Genomic DNA, 18,114 nt, shown 5'->3' with positions numbered 1-18,114 from the left:
ATGCGTCGAGCCAAAAAATTGTCTGGCATATAACTTCCTTTAACTCTTTAGCTTTTGTACTGTTTATACCAAAAACATATGACATGTTAACATGTGTGCTTTAGAGGGGCTACTAGGTGGATGTTGCTTCCTTTGGACAGAACCAGGCTAGTTGTTTCCCTTTGCTTCCAGTCTTTATGCTAAGCCAAGCTCATTGGCTGCTGGCTTTATAGGTTTTCATAATTAGCGTCTAGACATGAGAGTAAGATCTATCTAACAAGCATATTTCCCGACATGTTAAACTATTTCTTTTAAAGTAGCTTAGTTGTTACTAGGATGAGCATAAAAAACAAAATGTAAAACAAAAACACAAACTTCACCAGCAGGAAGTACAAGGAAAAACTAACCCTGGCAACACTGTTTGATTACCAAGTGATTTCTAAGAATTGTAATCCAAAAAATGAGATTAAATCCTTAAGAGTATACTCACAAATGTTTGCGAGTATACTTTACAGTAGTGGCAGAGTTTTAGACATGGTGGAAGTTAAAGCTTATAAAACTGGAGTATGTGTATATGTGTATATGTGTGTGTGTGTGTGTATCTGTGTGTGCTGTAAATGGATTTTGTTCTACACCAGCCACTTCTCCATGCACGTGTGAAACACAGTCTCATTCGAGTGCCAATACACATGTTGGACGCCAGGAACAGAACAGATGATCAGATCTCCACGAGCCGCCAGCGTCTTCAGACCGAAAACATCTCTTAAATACAACTGAAACAGAAAAAAAACGATTTAGACCTAACCTTCTTTTTCGTCTTCTTATCCTTAAAGTATCGTTCTTTTTACATATTTAAACTAGGTATATTATCCCAAGGCAATACATAACTGAAGAATGCATTGCTGCATTGGGATGGGAACCTCCAACATCAGACATTAACGTGAATTGTCCCTGCTCAATACAAAGATCTTTAACCAGGACATTAGAAAAAGGTCAAATCTTTATTTTTTATGCCTCATTTATTTTGCAAAACAGGCTACAATGATGCTCAGGGCTAATTATTGCTGATATGGGAAGAAAAGACCGTCTGTTGATGTTTGGTACAAGCCTACATTTTGTACATTGGGACAAAAGACAAAGTTCTTTGTTTGCAATGAAACATTTCTAAGAAGTTCTGCGTTCTTTTTTGATAAATCTTTGTTTTGCAAAAGGGCATTGAAATAAACAGTGTTGTATATGTGTGGCTGTTGTGGGATTTTCACTCACTTCTTGGTTCTGCATCTCAACGACAGTCTCGTTGTCGTCAAAAAATCCGAACTGACTAAAAAATCATGAGAGAAACAAAAGGAGAATAATGTGTGAGCATCACATGAGAGTCATCTGGTAAGCCACAGTCAAATAAAAGCAAATGTAGCGGAGCCTAGTTATGTGTGAACTGAGCATAGAAATTGTCATATGACATTGGGGGTGGGGCACATTAGGTATGAATCAAAGTGGAAACTGGAAGAAATAATCCCTCAGTTGGAACAGAGAAAAGAACGTAATGTCAACACGTTTTTATTTATTTATTACGTGTTCAGAAGTGCATGAATAATACTCATTTAAAAGAATTGACTGTTGTTTTGAAGGCTTTTAAGCATGAGGGGCAGTTCCGTGGTACTGTGTGCCTCAAGATATGGTTGAAAAATCTAAAAGTTTCATTGCATAAGAGGACACCCCAACGTTCACTATCAAACTGACTGACAAAATGACTACGAAAAATTATTATGTGTTTTTCTTTTCAACATTATTCAACAATTATTTAAAAGAACGGTTATTACCAGATCAAAAGACCACAAGTGGAAAATCTATTTTTTGATAAATTGTAAGACTTACCTTGACTGCCAGGGAGTGATGACTCCATCGTCAGGTCCTCCGACCAACACCAGCTTTTTGATTTTGAGGAAGTTCTTCTTCCACTCTGAGATTGAGACATAGAACACAGTAAAAATACACTCGGGGGCCACTTTATTAGGTACACCTGTATAACCTGTTGCAATCCATTGCAACATCTATGCTATAAACTCTAGTTTAACCTGTTACATCTCTGGTCTAGTAAGAAGTATTGTCTTTAATGTATATATTGCGTACAACTTATTATTTTTTTAAATTCGTTTTCTTACCTCTCCGTCTGTCTCTGTGCTGCTGTAAAATGCAAATTTCTCCACTTGCATCAATAGTCTTATTTGATTTTAATTAATAAATTATGTTTTTTGAATAAGACCTGATGACCAAACTTTTTCCTAAATTAATTTACAGTCTCTTTTTAAGATGAAACCTGTATTGAAGTGTTTATCAACTACACAAGGAGAAACTGTATTGTCCCAAGATGCAACCTTGATGCAACAAAGTCTGTTATATATATGTATAGATAAGATTTTTTTTCTTATCTACGTATATGTACTACAGCAACGACTATTACTATTATCTGCAGGTTTGGTCTGCGCCTCTTGTGTGAGACAGTTGTGTATTCATGTTATCTTTAGTTATATTCTCATGGATTTGTCTGACATATTGTCATGTGGTTTGTTTTCACTGAATGTGGCCCCTTTGCCCCCTTTTATTTGGTAAAAACAACCTTCTTTTACTCACTGATATTTGCTTTTAGTCACAAGGTCAAACTTACATCATCACAGAGCAGCATAATATGTAATACTTATACTGTGGCTACTTATGTAAGTTTGTGGAGACACAGACCTACGCCGGACCCTACGCTGTCGTGCGGCAACGCACACCGTGTCTTGGCAGCATTGCATTTCCCCCTACTCATTTCCTGGTTCTCCTTCTCCATAAACAACATGAAATCAATTTGAGGGTTAACTTTTCCTGCTATAGATTTCCCACCGTGGTCAGAAAGCAAAGGAGAGACAATTTTTTCTCTCTCGTTATGACTCTAGAGCCGCTACTTGCTTCGAAGCTAATCATGGTCGCTCTCAGTTATCCCTTGCTCTACCACACACTCCCATCCCACACATACGCAGCATAAACGTCAGGCCACTTATGTAAGCTACGGCAAAAGCTCTACGTAGAGCCTCCGCAGAACTATAAATCATGCTTTACCCGCAAGGAATGTGCTTACCTGTTGAATTTGGATTGGGTCTTTCACTGTTGAGCAGAGCCAAATAATCACTGCTGTTCACATACAGGTCTCTGTGGTGGGGGTCTGGAGGAGGACAAACAACTAGTATCTCAAAACATTAGTTTATGAAGCCTCTTATACTAAATCTCTTGTCTTTGAATCTGATATAATCTACACTGCCTATTTAATTTTAATGTTTGACAACATATGGAATACAAAAGACTCTTACCATTCCAGTAGTTGCAGATGGAGATCCTCTGACCTATTGACGTGTAGCAGAGGTGGAAAAGGTTGGACTTCACAAACTGTGGGAAGAGGTATCTCAAGTAGTCTGTGTCTGAAGAAAAAATAAAAAGTTAAAAGCAGGTAAAAGAACAAGTTTGAGAAAAAAAAAAAAAGTTTGAAAACACAATACTGACACATCATCTTTTAAGTTAATGTGGTGAACTTGTTAGCAGTTTCTTTTCTATACATCCAGCAGTTATGGAGCAAACTTATCATTAATCTGGAGTTGTCCTTCTGTCCATACAATGAATGTAAGTCTAATATTCACTCTCTTTTTGCTCTGTTTTTGATCTGTACCAACTCCTATCTGGCTGTAGGGGGAACGCTTTTTTTGTTTTGTTTACATTGTCAGTTGATACATTCTTATTTCAAGAATATCGATTATAGGTGCTTTAAACATAATTACTTATTCAGCATGAAGTTGAACCCACCTCCATATTGGCCGGCCTGAGGTGAGGACAGCGAGATAAAAGATTGGACGTTGTGATCAGAGAGAGTGGAGAGGATTCCTCTGCAAACTAGCCCACCTGTGATTGGAAAAAAAAGTTTTATTAGTTGTTTTACCTGCTTGACCAACAGTCAAAAACCTGAAGATATTCAATCCCATAAGACAAATAAAAGCATAGTATCCTCATAATTTAGAAGCTGGAATGAGGAAATGTTAAAATTTCTGCCCCAGATAATTGCTTTACTCTTTGATGAACTAATCAAATAATCGACTAGTTGTTTGAATCATGTTAACTGCAATGTACTGAAAGACTACGCACCATTGATTTTTCACCATTGATGTTCTTGAAAATACATTTCAGTTTGATTTTCAGTATAGCATGACCTTTATTCTATAAAAACATTAAAAACAATAACAACAAAATGAGAAATCTAAAGTTCCTCATAGTCTAAAAATCTGTGGAAGCAGATTTAGTCATTAAAGTAATTTAAATGTATGTTGGGCAAAGAAAATTTCTTCCCCTGGTTTTAACAAACTGGAACATTTAGCAGTTTGAATAACAAGCTGCTGGATGGGAATTTCCAACTCCTGACTGTGTCAGAAATTCCAAGAGTCATATAAAAAAAAGGTATATCCAGTGATTGAAACAAACAGAGAGTTCCTAAAGCCCCATCTTTTAAATAAAAGTTAGAAATATTTACAATTTACAGAATGCAATGTTACCCATAGGTCAGTTATTGCAAGAATAACATAGATTCCAAGAATGTTTTATAATCTTGAGAAAATACCACATTGATATCTCTAGTTCACTTTCACAAATGCTTTCACAGACCTTGAGAGTAGCAGATAAAGTGCACCCCGTCTTCTGCGTTTTGCATTATTGGGTAAATAGCTGCCTTGAATCCTTCCACCTGCTTCCACATGGGCTGCAGGCTGGCACTTCTGTCAAACAAGTCGATGACTGTTACATTTGTTCCAGGATGAGACTGCAGGAGAGAGAAGAAGATGGTTTCATTTTGATGAAATGGTTTCATATTGGGCTTGTAAGGAAGGACTGGGTTTAAGTATTTCCTCATACTGTTGCATAAAGCGTCAAACATCTACAAGAAACAGCATGCTAACCTCAGCATTAAAAGCAACAGCAGCAAGTCAAACCAGACCTACTGTTATCAAAGGTCTGTAGGTCTGTTAGCTACTAACTGAATCAGGATGGGCTTTAATAATTAATGATTCATTAGGGTTTGCGCTATTTGGTAAGAAGACAAGAGCACAGACTAACGAGACAGACCGAGATCTGTATTCCACTTTTGTTGTTTTTGTTTCCTCCAGAAAGATGTTAAGTCTGGTTTCAGTCATTAGATTTCTACTACAGCAGAGGAGGAAAGAGGAACTTACTCTAGGTTTAACCTTGCTGGAGTTCACACCAAATCTTTACCACATCCTCAACTCAACCAGCTTAGAATCTCTGTGTTGGGTTTAAAAGGGTGTGTTAAGGAATGCGTTAATTTAACAAGTAAAGCTGGACAGGGCACATTTCACTGGGCATTTTGAAATTCCTTACCACAAACAACTTTACTAAATAAAACCTCCTGCACAGCCTACTTCTCACAGATTTAACATACCAATTCGTTTCTGCAGGAATAATGCAGAATAGTTAAATTTACACCACAAGATAATCTTCTGACTCTAGTTGACTAGTGTGGCAGTACATGTTACAGTACAGTTGTTACAGTTACAGTAGGCTGCATGGTGCAGGTCAACGCATTGCTTATAAAGTGATGATGATGAGCTGTAAGGCCTGTGCATGTTGTATGGTCAATCCCTGAAAAACAAAATGTACCCTACTGGTATATACTTTGCTCAACAATATCTACAAAACAACCACAATGAAACAGTGTCTCTTTATTCCGACCACTTACCTCGTTAATGAACCGCTGTAAATTTATAAAATCCCCTGAGCTGTCGAACAAACCGTGTACTATGATCACCGGCTTGTACCCGACCACCGCAGCCCAGAGACACGCACCGAGCAGCGGATACAGGAGCCCGGGCGCCCCGCTGCTCCTCCTCCTCCGGCTTGACAAAGCAGAATGGGAGCCCTTCATCATAATTTAAAACAATTTAAAAAATAAACACTTAAAAGTTTCCAAAATTAAAGAGATTACTTAATAAAATAAAAACTTAAAATCTTGATGTTTGGCTAATGTGCTATCATCTTCATGTCCATTTCTTTTTCCAAGCTAGTGTACAGAAGAGCCAAATGTCAGCTGTTCGGTGTCCCTTAAATACCTGTTTACACCCAAACTGTATGCTTTACTGTATGCTACAACAGCTGCTAAACTTTGCTTTGGTTTCTTTTGTTTGTTCCGGTTTTAAATTAAACGTGATGCACCCGTTGTTGACGTAATTTCCGGTTACAGCTTGTCCAATCAACAGCGTGGAGACATGGGACGTTATGAATTAAACTGTTCGACACGGTTGCGTTTCATGAGTTAATCTAATCAACTATCCTAAACCTTCTCTGATATAACACATCCATGATCGGTCGGATTTCATTTGATCAATTATAATGCGACACTGACATTAACTGACTTCTTATGGCCTGTATTGATATAGAAGTGTTCTAGTGTTAACGACTAGGCCTACTCAAAGCGCAACAACCTTGTAACTGAAAACACACACATTTAAAATCCATCACTGAATTCATTGTTACCCACATGGTTACAACTTGTTAATGACTGGAAGTAACCTCAGCACGCGCGCACACACGCGCGCGCACACGCACACACACACACAGAGAGAGAGAGAGAGAGAGAGAGAGAGAGAGAGAGAGAGAGAGAGAGAGAGAGAGAGAGAGAGAGAGAGAGAGAGAGAGAGAGAGAGAGAGAGAGAGAGAGAGAGAGAGAGAGAGAGAGAGAGAGAGAGAGAGAGAGAGAGAGGAGGTGTCATGTAACAATAACAGGCTTTATTGACCAATCTTGCAGCTTGAGAGCATAACAGCAGTAAAGCGTCTGAACATACATTTCGGTATAAGATCAGATTGCTCGACTCAAATGACAGAAAAAAAGCACCCGTAACTTCTTTACACTGTCACCATTAATAACCAGCTATTTGGATTTTGGTCTATTTCAAAACAGACATGTTAACCTGCACAGTTAATGGTTTCCATAAACATAAAATTTGACGATTAACTGTGGTGGCAGGGCAACATATCAGTTATGGTCTTGTCATGACAGGAGCGAAGTTACTTTAAACAGAAATGTTTTGGCTTGTTCTAATTAATTACGGAGCGTCGGGTTGACTTTGATGACTTAGATGCCCTTTAACTTTGTCCACTATCGTAAATATAATGCAGCTTGCTCGCTCAGCTCTTGCAAGAAAAGGAAAGTGATTTTTTGCTTCATCAAAAGCTGTAAAAAAGCATCAGACGCGACTCAGAGACAACATGCTCACTTTTCAAAACGCTCAGATTTACCCACTCTAGTGAAGCGTTACATGCACAAGAGAACATCCAAAACAAGCCTTGTGAAGACTTTTACAAAATGTTGTTTTAAGAAAATTAAGTATTTCTTTCCAGGTGTAGAAGATTGGGTTTATTCTGTTGGACAAGAGCAGCTCTACACAGTGGGCTGCAGTAGCTCCTGTAGCTGACACAAGGTGTCCTTCAAGGTGAGAGCTAATGTCTCCGCATGTGTCTCCTCACAGCAGTTGAAGGCGGTGATGGAGAAGTGGACATGGTCTGCCTGGGGATTGTAGCAAATTGCATAACCATCAGGAACAAGGGGCCCGAAACACATCACGCTGTCTGTGTTTGCAGGCACCTGAAAGAGCAAGAAAGAGGATTAACACGAGATAGTGTATCAAAAAAGAGAAGGTTAGACTTGCACAAATATTATGGATATGTTAAGACTGTGGCGTTAACAGTATTACAACAATGTTGTCCTGATATCGATACACATTATAATCACAAAATGCCATATGTATTGCAAAATCACATATAATTTTGAATTGTATGTCCAAAGCAATAAAGTCTGTTTTATTGTAGAACATTACATTTAGAATGTGTAAAACAAAACGTCAATAATAGTTTAACTTGGAATTGTTCATTTATCTTGGACACCAATTTTTTTAATAATGATATTTATAATATACGACATACAGTATATCCACACCCACCCACCCAGCCACATTCATTAAACTGTATGTAAATTATACGTAAAAGTGTGAAAAGGTGAAGTACAGGAAAAGTATTGAAGTGAAAAAAGCAGACTGAACTATACTACTATAACACTATATATACACTATTTGTATATATAGTAGCTAGCTACATTGTAAAGGGGTAATAACACAAATTACAAAATTAAAAACCATACAAGCTTCTGCTGTCAAGAACATAAGTAACAGAAAATCAGGGGCAAATTACCTACAAATCTAAATGTCAACATGAAAAAAGTATATAAAAAAAAGATAAGCAGCGTGATTGCTGGAAACTCCCAAATTGCATTTTTCTGGCTATAAGTGTGCCACATCAAGGGAACATCAATATTCAAGAGCAATAGGAAAACTGCTGATCACCTGCTGATAATTCCCTCCTATATATATTTACAGTCGCCGGAAAATACAAAAAACATTTCCAGTCCTTTTGTTTTTCAGGAGTGTCAATACCTTCTGTAAAACAACAAAGGCACAACAAATACACAGAAACATACCTGTCCCGTTCGGAGTTTCCAGTGTGTTGCTAGGCCGTAAGCTGTATCCATGAAGACTTTGGGGATGCTCAGTCCTTCCTCAATGGCCTGCAGCTTGAGTCCCAGCAGGTGGTGATCAATGCCATGTCCTTTAAGTACCTAAACAGAACAGATAACAAGAAGATTTTAGAGAAAAGTGTTAATCAGTTAATAACAAATGACAAATTAAAGTTATTTACCTGAAGAGTCAGAGCTGTATATGTATCAACAGCTTCTCTGAACAGTTGTAGCTTTGCTTCCCGCTGCAACACAAGAAATAAAAACACACAGTGATTACATTTTACCTCGCTATTTAATCCACTCAAACAAAAATATTTCTAAGATGAATCCTGTGTTAGCCATAGCGGATCAATTCCCTGGCATTCCTCACCGATACTGACGGATCATCGAAGGCGAGAATGAACTTGAGCGTCTGATTTGTGGGCGAGCGGATATATTCTGTCCTTCCTCCTCGAAACATCCTCTGAGAGGCGATATCACAGGAAGGACAGACCTCATCGTGGACTCTATAAAACAAAAAAAGAAGGAACAAAATTGGTGTCATTAAAAGTATGACTAATTAGCTATTAGCAGTTCCTTACCTAGGTCACTGAATAACTTTGAGACAGAAGAAAACTTTATGATGATTCTAAGGGCAAGCTGTGGACTTACAAAGAGCATCTTCTTTCTATGAAGTCTGAGCAGATTTATTCAGAGTTTATTCAAAATTTGAATTTAAACTGTCTCAGAAGTAAAACAAACAAACTGCTCTGGAGGGACAATAATGTTTGTTATATTATATACTAAGGGATGTGAAACTGGGCATACAGGCAGAGGAAAATACAAAAGGAGGAATTTTCTTGTAATGCAGACAATGACAATAAACTTTAAGCTTTAACAGTTTTAAAGTTAGTGATGTCACAGTGACTGACCTGTAGTAGGCGAGCTGCAGGGCGACCTGGATGAAGGAGTTTGGACTCAGGTTGTGCTGCTTAGGAAGGTCTTTGCCAAACTTCTTGAAGTTGAACACGTTGACGTCGAGGTCGTTGATCAGTCTGTTGTAAATTTAAAACTTGTAGTTGTGACAAACTCAATTCCAAAATCAAAGGTTAGTTTACTAGCTTTTTCTAGAGCTTTTGCCCACATCTCATGGCTTCTTCCTCTTTCCCCCCCTGAGCAAGTCGATTAACTGAAGAAGGCTATGATATCTGGCCAAAATCTCAGAAAAAGGTTAATATTTGAGCCCTGATTTTAGAATCGTTGAGAAATAAGTTTATAAAGATATTTTTAAGCACTTCATATCTCAATATAATAAATTACATAGATAATTAAGTCTTTATTTTTAAGCACTATAAGGACATACAATACATGGTTTATAATACACTATAATGTAGTTGAAAGCTGCACACATTTTTATGTTATGTAAAGATAATTTGTCAAGAATTATAACTTCTCACATAAAGATATAATTTATATAGGAGTTTTAGGTGTTGACAAATGCATCAACAAACCCTTAAATCTGTGTTATAAACCATTACTATACTGCTCATGAATGCTATATTATAGGAGCTAATTATTTCATGAACAGACCTTCATTCAAACTGGTGTTTTGAGCATCTGTCCAGCTCACATCCACAGTGCAGATAAGAAAAAGCTTTATTTCTCATTTAGATCTTGGCATCTGAGTGATGTAAAGGCACTTTGGCAGTGTTTAAAGTATTGTGGGAAAGGGCTGGTTCAAAATTAAGACTTTAAAAAAAGTCAGTCAAGCCAATGACATCTTTCTGTTTTGTCAAGGTTACATTCACACAGAGATGATAAGCGTGTTTACCTTTCGGTGGCTGAGTTCATTTTAGCTTTGTTAGATTTAGCAAACATCTAGCTTACAATGTGCAGCAAGGCCATTCTTCTCTTATCATAACAAGTATATTGCAGAGACTCTACATTTACACTTAAACCCTCTTCACAAGAAGAGATGGGGAAACTTACATGTCGAGGTTCTGCTTGGCGTGCTCTATGTCCCTCTTAATCTCTCGGTCTATGTGAAAGTAAAGCTTCTTTGGCATTGGCAGAGGGACCAGCGGCGCTCTCTTTGGGTCTGGTTTCTCACTGCAGTAAAGCAAACACAAATTATTTTCCACCCTATTATAATAATCCATTTAGACTAAATCTGCGTATGTTTCTTCACTACAGAGGTTATCACATGAAATTTGGTGCCCTGTGTATTCTGTAATGGGACATTTAGCTGCTGATTTAGCACCTCCTGGCTAACTGCCAGTTTTAAGAGCTTGGCTTTAACAGTAAATACATAAAGCTAATCAACTATTTAACAATACCTTCATGTATGAAATAAGTGTCCAAATCTGACTTGGGGTGAGGAAAGGTAGAGAGGGAAAAAAAAGAAAATCATAAGACCATGGGACTGCACACTGATAACTCTGATGCATCAAAAAAAGATTACCTGTCAGGAATAATGTGGATCCTATAAATAATGATAATACAAATTGCTCCTTGCTCAGGTTAAATGCTATGGGATGTATAGAACCAGTAACATGGTTTTCTTTTATTTTATATATATATATATATATATATATATATATATATATATATATATATGTGTGTTTTCATGTGTCTGAGGCCTTCTTTGATTGACTCACAGTCAGACTGTACGGCAGTCAGCAAGGATTAACCAACAACTGCATATTACAGAGGAACTCAAAATGATGTGGCAAATAAATTCCCACATTTGGTGCTTTCTGGGCTGTAAGTTCAGACCCACTGTAGGAAATTATTTCAACACAAAAATGGGTCTCCTCCTTAACGCCTTATCTCACCAGTACTCAAGGATGTGATCCAGCAGCGTTGCTATGGGTGGACCCTCCGCTGTGGCTGGTTCATACAGAAGACCCCATGAGCCGTCCTCGCCCACCACAAACTACAAACACACAAACACACACACACTATTAGCCTGCGGAGACCTTTGACCTTTGTGCACCACATAGCACTTTGAGGACTGCTCTTATTTTGACTTTTTATACTGTTTTTTATATCAGAAAATGCCATCATAATTGTGTTGTGTTGCAGTATTACAATAAATTCTTTTTTATCTTATCTTATATTATCTTGTCAATGCAGCTGCTCACCTGCAGTGTTTTATCAAACCAGCGGTTGCCGCTGTTGGAGAACGTCCCGCCTCCATGCAGAACCTGCGCTGCTTTGCGGCTGGCATACCTGTCAGTCGATGTCAGAACAAACAAAGTCAACACACACAGAAAGAAACTAACAACTAAATTGAGTATTTCCATTTTACCCTACTTTTTACTTTTATTTTGCTCTTATACTGTATAAACCAGTTACTTCTTACATAAAATAACATATAATATATAATTTATGGAATAATATACTACTAATCTACCCAATAGGGTACAAAGTATTTAAAAACGCCTCCACATGCACACACTACAACATCAAAAGGCTCCTACAAACAATAAAAAATCCCATTATAATAGTACCCTTTGTGAGTAACAGTTCTGATCGGATCAGTACTTTTATTTTTGATACTTTAAGTACATCTTGCTGATAATGCTTCTGTACTTTATTTACATTTTGATTTCAGGACTGTTACTTGTAAAGGAGTATTTTGAGTCTGATGGTTTTCTACTTTTAGTAAAAGGATCTGAATACTTTTTTCATCACTGGAAAACTATGTGTGAAACATTCTTTAGATACAAAGCTGCCAAAAAGAATATCAGCAATTCGAGGAAGTGACAAGTGTACTTTGTTCCTTAAGAACGAAATGACAACAGACAGCACAATGATATCTGAACACATACACACAGGATTACACAACATATTCAGCAAACACAGAAAGAAATACCCGAGTGTATATTATGAGACAGACGACGGAAAGAAAGAGTCAGAGGAGTAGGTTGTTTTTTTGTTTGTTTGTTTGTGTGTGTGTGTGTGTGTGTGTGTGTGTGTGTGTGTGTGTGTGTGTGTGTGTGTGTGAGTGTGAGTGTGAGTGTGTGTGTGTGTGTGTGCGCGTTGTGTCTGCTTGTGCGTGTGCGTGTTTGTGTGTACGTACTTTTCATCCGATATCCTCATGACTGGAGAATCCAGACACAAGGAGAAAAGTCCTGTTTCTATCAGCCGCACGGATTCCTTGTTTAGTTTATCTGAGTCACACAAGACACAAAGACCATCACATCTAATGCCATATGTCTTATATTAAATTATCATTGTGCTGGCACACAATAAAGACAGTTAGACAATTTGATCAAAACTTACACTACATTCATCATACTTTAAAGTGTTTTGGTCTAAAACATGTCTTTAGATCAAGTTCAGCTTATTTTAGCCAATTAACTACACATTTCATAAACTTTGCAACACTGGTTTGAGATTGATTTTCTAAGCAGGACTGATACCCAGGTTAATCTTAATGCCAGTGTGGTATAAAAATGTTTTAGATGCTTAAAACTTGCTTGGAGATTAATTAATTATTAATTAATCACATTGATCAGTAAGTTAGCTTTCTTCATTGTTAGCAGCAGATCTGGTGACACAGAGAAGAGCAAAAAGTGTTTTAAAAACTCTTCCCTGATGGTGCATTTAAAAAAGCTCTGACATCCAAGATCTACCCTCATTGTTATTGTGCATATCAAACTCTAAAGATGTACAGTGAACCCAACAATATGATGTGTTTTTATGTTGTTGCATTAAACATGTTTCTGTATAATGTAATATAAAGCTCACAACTTTTTCATGACATCCTTTTTCAAGCACGTTTCTATGCATTTTGATTATAACAATAAAATTAAATGGAACAATGAAATTGATGATTTTTGGGCATACAGTAAATGCATCATACACCCATTTGAAGGGAATGTGTGCAGTCCTGTACCTTTCAGCAGCCGGTTGTAAGCCTGTCCCCAGGTGTGACGGTGCTCGCTGGTCAGGATGCCCATCGGCTCTTTGTCCGTCTTCCAGGACTGAGACCTGATCCTCAGCAGCTGGCCATGGATCTGACTCTCTGTCATCCTGGAGCCGTCGCTGTTATAAACCTCCAGCTGGAAGAACTAGTAGAGAACCAGGAAGCCATCTTTGTTACATCTGTCCTCAGCAGATTATTTGATGATAGATGGTTGAAGCTTTCTATGTTGGTTTGGTGGCTCTTGACCTACTCAGTCCTCTATGCAATGTTGTTTTTATAGCATATGAGCATGCTTTATGCACTACTGCTGCTAACTCAAACTGCAGTTAGAGCTCTAACAATTAGTCTATTAATCGATTTGTCAATCAAAAGAAAAATTAATCAGCAACTATTTTGAGAGTACATTTTTTAAGTCACTTTAAAGTGCCAAAAGAAAACCGATGGTTCTGACTTCTCTTATGTGAATATTTGCTGCTTTTCTTTTCCACTATTTTCTAATACTTTTACTAAAATACTAAATTATTAATTGATTAATTGGCAAAACAATCTTAAGATAAATCGATTAAAACAATCATTAGGTACAGCCCTACTTGGTTTATGGGTTATAAGCCGCAAAGATTAGTTGTTTCATTGGTTATTTAATCAGCAGAAAATCAATCTTCAAATATTTTGATAATCCGTTTAATGGTATACCGATCAAACGATTGATATAACAGGCAGATTTAATAATTTGCTAAAATATTATTTTCATTATTTGTATCATACATGGAGATAAGAGAAGGTGAAACAAAGGTGAAGAGCACAGAGGTTTATAAAGCTTATCTTAAGTTAAAATATGTTAGATTTCTTTTGAGTCTTCTCTCTGACCTGCTGTCAAAACTCTGTCCAGTAAATAAAGCTTATTGTGTGTCATGACTCCTGTTTGCAAGGCTTGGTGTATTGGTAATTGGTTCAGGTCTTAAGACATCTATCAACAAGCAAGTAAAGTAAAACAAAACGAAAAGAAAATAAGTAGGTGTGACTACACAAGACTCAACATGCCTGCAGATTCATATAAGTTGCCACCCAAAAAGAGGGATAAATGAGACAACAATAGGAATGAGAGAATATAAATCTGACAGTGTCACACGCTTTCAGCACATGTCACCTGGTAGTTCCTGACGACCGTGATGTGTGTCGGAGAGTGCCGGGAGCGTCCGTGGTGAGCGATGTAGTCGTGTTTGGGACCGGGGATTCTGCAGGAGGAGAAGAGGAGCGGGTAGAGCTCCATACACAGAGGCATGCCTCGCATATACTCGACCGGCAGCTGGCCGCTAAACAAAGGAAGCAGACAAATGTGTCCAAATGTTAATATTTAATCATTAATTATTATACAGCTAGAACTATAGTTGTCAAATAAATGTAGTGAAAAGCTAATAATTTTCCCTCTGTACTGGAGTAAAATTATAAAATACCAGAGAATGGAAACACTTAAGTAAAATGTACTGAAAAGTTGTACTTAAGTTCAGTACTTGAGGAAACGAACTTAGTATGATTGGTGGAGATGGAGCTGTTGTTAACTACTTTTAATGCTGTTAACCAGTTTAATTTCTAAACTTTTTCATTGTTTTTTGCTGTTTCGTATGTAAAATATCACTCGGAAAAGTCAACATCATAGCTTGAAATAAACATACTGGAGTAAAAAGCAATACATTCCCATTTGAATTGTAATGGAGAAGAAGTATTGAGGTACTTGAGTAAATGTAATTAGTTACACACTGATTTGGTTGTGTGTGTATGTGGAGAAAGACTGTTCAGAGGAGAACACACACAAGGAAAAAGTAGAATTCAGTCAAAAATAGCCAGTTGGGATGGGTTCATACGGTAACACTATTTCAGAACACCAAACCTATCATGAATATCCTGATGTGGTAAACTAAACATACTGAGACAACAACTTGATAACATAAATTTCAGCAGGAGCAGAGAGAAGACGTAAGACCAGCAGAGACGTTTCAGTAATGAGCTGTTGGCTCTGAGTTTACACAGATCCTGCTACAGAAATACAGACCAATGCCAGCTGGCCTAAAGGATGAAACACTTCACTCTATACTTCTACTCCACAACATCTAAGAGCAAAATATTGTACTTTTTACTCCATTAGTTTTATCTGACACTATGTGTAGTTTCTAGTTTTTTTTCCTGCATATTTTGCAGATTATTATGGTATTGACATTAAAAACACATGACGAGCTTCTAAAGCAGGATGCGTTGCTCAGTTAACAAAATATCCCCCGTATCAATTGATTTTAGTTCGACATGGAGTCCTTAAAGTTGTATAAAAAAGTAAAGTGTATTATAAATATTTCCACCTGTTTATAAAACTGAGTTGATTTAAATTAAAAACAAATTGAAATATTTTAACTGCACAGCAAAAAAGTCTTTTAGATTTCTAGTATTGACAGAAATGTTGTTAAAAACACAGCTCACTACTTTATGAATTAGTTCGAAATCAGCTCAACCTTGATTGACTACAAAAACGCCATTTTATATATATATATATATAAGTATATATATATATGCATACAGACACTTAACACTATGAAAATGGCCACTTAGCATAACAATACTTCATCATTCTTCTTTACTTTCAATTGGGCGGTAGTACTTTTAGCTTGTAAAGAATACTTTTACACATTGGTATTACTACTTTTATTGAAGTAAAGAATCTGAATACTTCTTCCACCTCTGTTCTCATAACATTTAACCTTTGTAAACATGAAAAGGATTAACTGCTTTAATAATGTCAGCCAAACTTACGTGTTGATTTTGGCTTTGAAATCCAGCACTGCTGCTATCAGTTTGGATGCAAACCTAAGTGGAGACAAACATATTGTTTTATTATGTAACACAGTTGTGCTCTCTTCTTAACATGCACAGGTGGAAATTCATCACTGTCACATCACAAACCTAAATCCTATTTAGTTAAATCTGCAAAAGGTTTCAGATTACACCTAAAACAATGTATCATCACAAAGAATTTCTTTCTTAATTCTCAGCTATATGCATGGACGGAACAGCCAATAGAAATGCTCTCTCTCTCTGAAATGACCTGGGATGAGCCAACGTCTCCTGTCACAGGCTATATTTTCTAAAGCGTGAAAAGAGAGCCAATGGGAGATGCAGAGATCTAGTTTTCTCTCCGACAACTTGAATTACAAAATGTTAAAAAAGGAGAATTATGGAATTTTTGCCCAACAACGGCCAAACAAATTGCCTACTACAACTTAAAATCTTGATGAACTCTGAAATAGAATACCTTTGTTGTCATTATACACAAGTACACGGTACCTGTGCAACAAGATTAAAGAAAAGTATCACTTCATCCTACGTGTATTTGAAAAGTCTTTCAGGGGTCTAAGAAACGGCATCAAAGCAGTGTCCACTCTGCCACATCAGTGATGGTGTAGTGAATTCATGTTGTCACTGTTGTTGACTCACACTAACTGGCTCCTCCATCCGTTATAATCCCTCCTGGGCAGAGAGATGGCCGGGTTCGAGTGCACAGGCAACGGCTGTCTGCTCTCCAAGTAAGCCCACTGCACCCACCAGGGTGAGATCTACACACACACACACACACACACACACACACACACACACACACACACACACACACACACACACACACACAGACACAGACACACAGACACTTACTTACTTACTGTATATTCCCGTTTAATTTTTTTTTTTGCTGTTGCACTTTTAAAAAAATAAATAGTTTCTTCCTTACTAACACTGCATTTTACATAGAGTTAAAATACTTTTGTTTTGCAACCCTCAACGCGTGCTGTTGTTTTTGTTGAGAGAATTAGATTTTCTTTTGAACCCTCTTTGTATTTCCAATACCTAATCAATACAAAAACTAAAACAATACAATTCTGTCCCGTTTCCCACACTGATACAGCAGACACAGACCCAGTTCTTGGTGTGTCTGGCTCTCTTCTCCAGCGCCTCCTGCAGCTGAGCACCGAGGCCACCCGGTCTGCCGAACTCCTGCACCATCCTGCGGGTGTGGCTGAGCTCCTCGGGGGGCAGCAGGGGCTCCAGGCTCCTCAAGTAGGCCTGCAGGGTCGGGACCAGCGGAGGCACCGGCTGGGGGGGCACGGAGGAGGAGAAACACAGCTCCTGCCTCAACGAAACCTGGAAGGAGAAAGGCACGTTTAGGGATTTCTGCAGAATTGAGTGAAACACAGTATCTCTCTATCTATCTATCTATCTATTTTGCACCGCAACTCCCTAAATTAAACTTTGTAGCATAACGGTGCAGTGCTGGTACACCAACTCTGGATGTCATCACAGTGCAATGACTTCCACGAAAGTTTGACTAAATGCCAATAAAAGCAGGGCACGACTAGGGCGTATCAAAATAGGAAGTGTGGAAGGAATGATTGTTTGGAAACATCAGCTTCCTCGTAACAGCTCCGTTTCTATAATAACTGCACTGTATGGAAGATTTATAGGCCTTCCCTAACCTAACATCCCAATACGATATCACTCTTCAGTAAAAATCCAAACAACAGCTCCACCTACTCACCCGGGAAAGCCATGCTTTGCAGGATCCAGGTTGAAGTTTCCTCAAAATCAT

The 18,114-nt window shown here is 37.8% G+C and overlaps 2 protein-coding genes across 2 annotated transcripts; both read right to left on the bottom strand.

Annotated features, from left to right (window-relative positions):
• Positions 1 to 568: 568 nt before the first annotated feature.
• On the bottom strand, positions 569 to 6,198 carry ppt2b (palmitoyl-protein thioesterase 2b). The gene is made up of 8 exons (XM_034891281.1): positions 5,750 to 6,198; positions 4,663 to 4,816; positions 3,814 to 3,909; positions 3,327 to 3,434; positions 3,098 to 3,181; positions 1,855 to 1,939; positions 1,246 to 1,300; positions 569 to 752 (listed from the first exon to the last, which is right to left on the bottom strand). Exons 1-8 carry the CDS (start codon positions 5,936 to 5,938, stop codon positions 609 to 611), a joined length of 915 nt encoding a protein of 304 aa, XP_034747172.1. The 5' UTR covers positions 5,939 to 6,198; the 3' UTR covers positions 569 to 608.
• Positions 6,199 to 6,769: 571 nt separating this feature from the next.
• On the bottom strand, positions 6,770 to 18,114 carry cratb (carnitine O-acetyltransferase b). Its single transcript, XM_034891271.1, has 16 exons — positions 18,064 to 18,114; positions 17,445 to 17,669; positions 16,971 to 17,089; positions 16,290 to 16,343; positions 14,638 to 14,803; positions 13,461 to 13,635; positions 12,642 to 12,732; positions 11,701 to 11,788; positions 11,392 to 11,492; positions 10,547 to 10,666; positions 9,490 to 9,612; positions 8,949 to 9,084; positions 8,758 to 8,820; positions 8,540 to 8,677; positions 7,442 to 7,651; positions 6,770 to 7,379 (listed from the first exon to the last, which is right to left on the bottom strand). The coding sequence occupies exons 1-15, from the start codon at positions 18,112 to 18,114 to the stop codon at positions 7,448 to 7,450; spliced, it is 1,854 nt and encodes a 617-aa protein (XP_034747162.1). The 3' UTR covers positions 6,770 to 7,379; positions 7,442 to 7,447.

The sequence above is a fragment of the Etheostoma cragini genome, chromosome 14 (genome assembly GCF_013103735.1).
Source record: "Etheostoma cragini isolate CJK2018 chromosome 14, CSU_Ecrag_1.0, whole genome shotgun sequence".
Lineage (NCBI taxonomy): Eukaryota > Metazoa > Chordata > Actinopteri > Perciformes > Percidae > Etheostoma > Etheostoma cragini.
This window is presented reverse-complemented; position numbering and strand designations above follow the sequence as displayed.

Excerpts from the sequence above, each read along its gene's own strand:
- cratb (XM_034891271.1), bottom strand. The coding sequence starts at position 18,114 with ATGATTTTGAGGAAACTTCAACCTGGATCCTGCAAAGCATGGCTTTCC. Across the intron at positions 16,344-16,970 it reads GGATGGAGGAGCCAGTTAGT|GTTTGCATCCAAACTGATAG; the intron begins GTGAGTCAACAA and ends GTCTCCACTTAG. Across the intron at positions 11,493-11,700 it reads GGTTTGATAAAACACTGCAG|TTTGTGGTGGGCGAGGACGG; the intron begins GTGAGCAGCTGC and ends GTGTGTTTGTAG.
- ppt2b (XM_034891281.1), bottom strand. The coding sequence starts at position 5,938 with ATGATGAAGGGCTCCCATTCTGCTTTGTCAAGCCGGAGGAGGAGGAGC. Across the intron at positions 4,817-5,749 it reads TACAGCGGTTCATTAACGAG|TCTCATCCTGGAACAAATGT; the intron begins GTAAGTGGTCGG and ends TCTCTCCTGCAG. Across the intron at positions 3,910-4,662 it reads CTTTATCTGCTACTCTCAAG|GTGGGCTAGTTTGCAGAGGA; the intron begins GTCTGTGAAAGC and ends TTCCAATCACAG.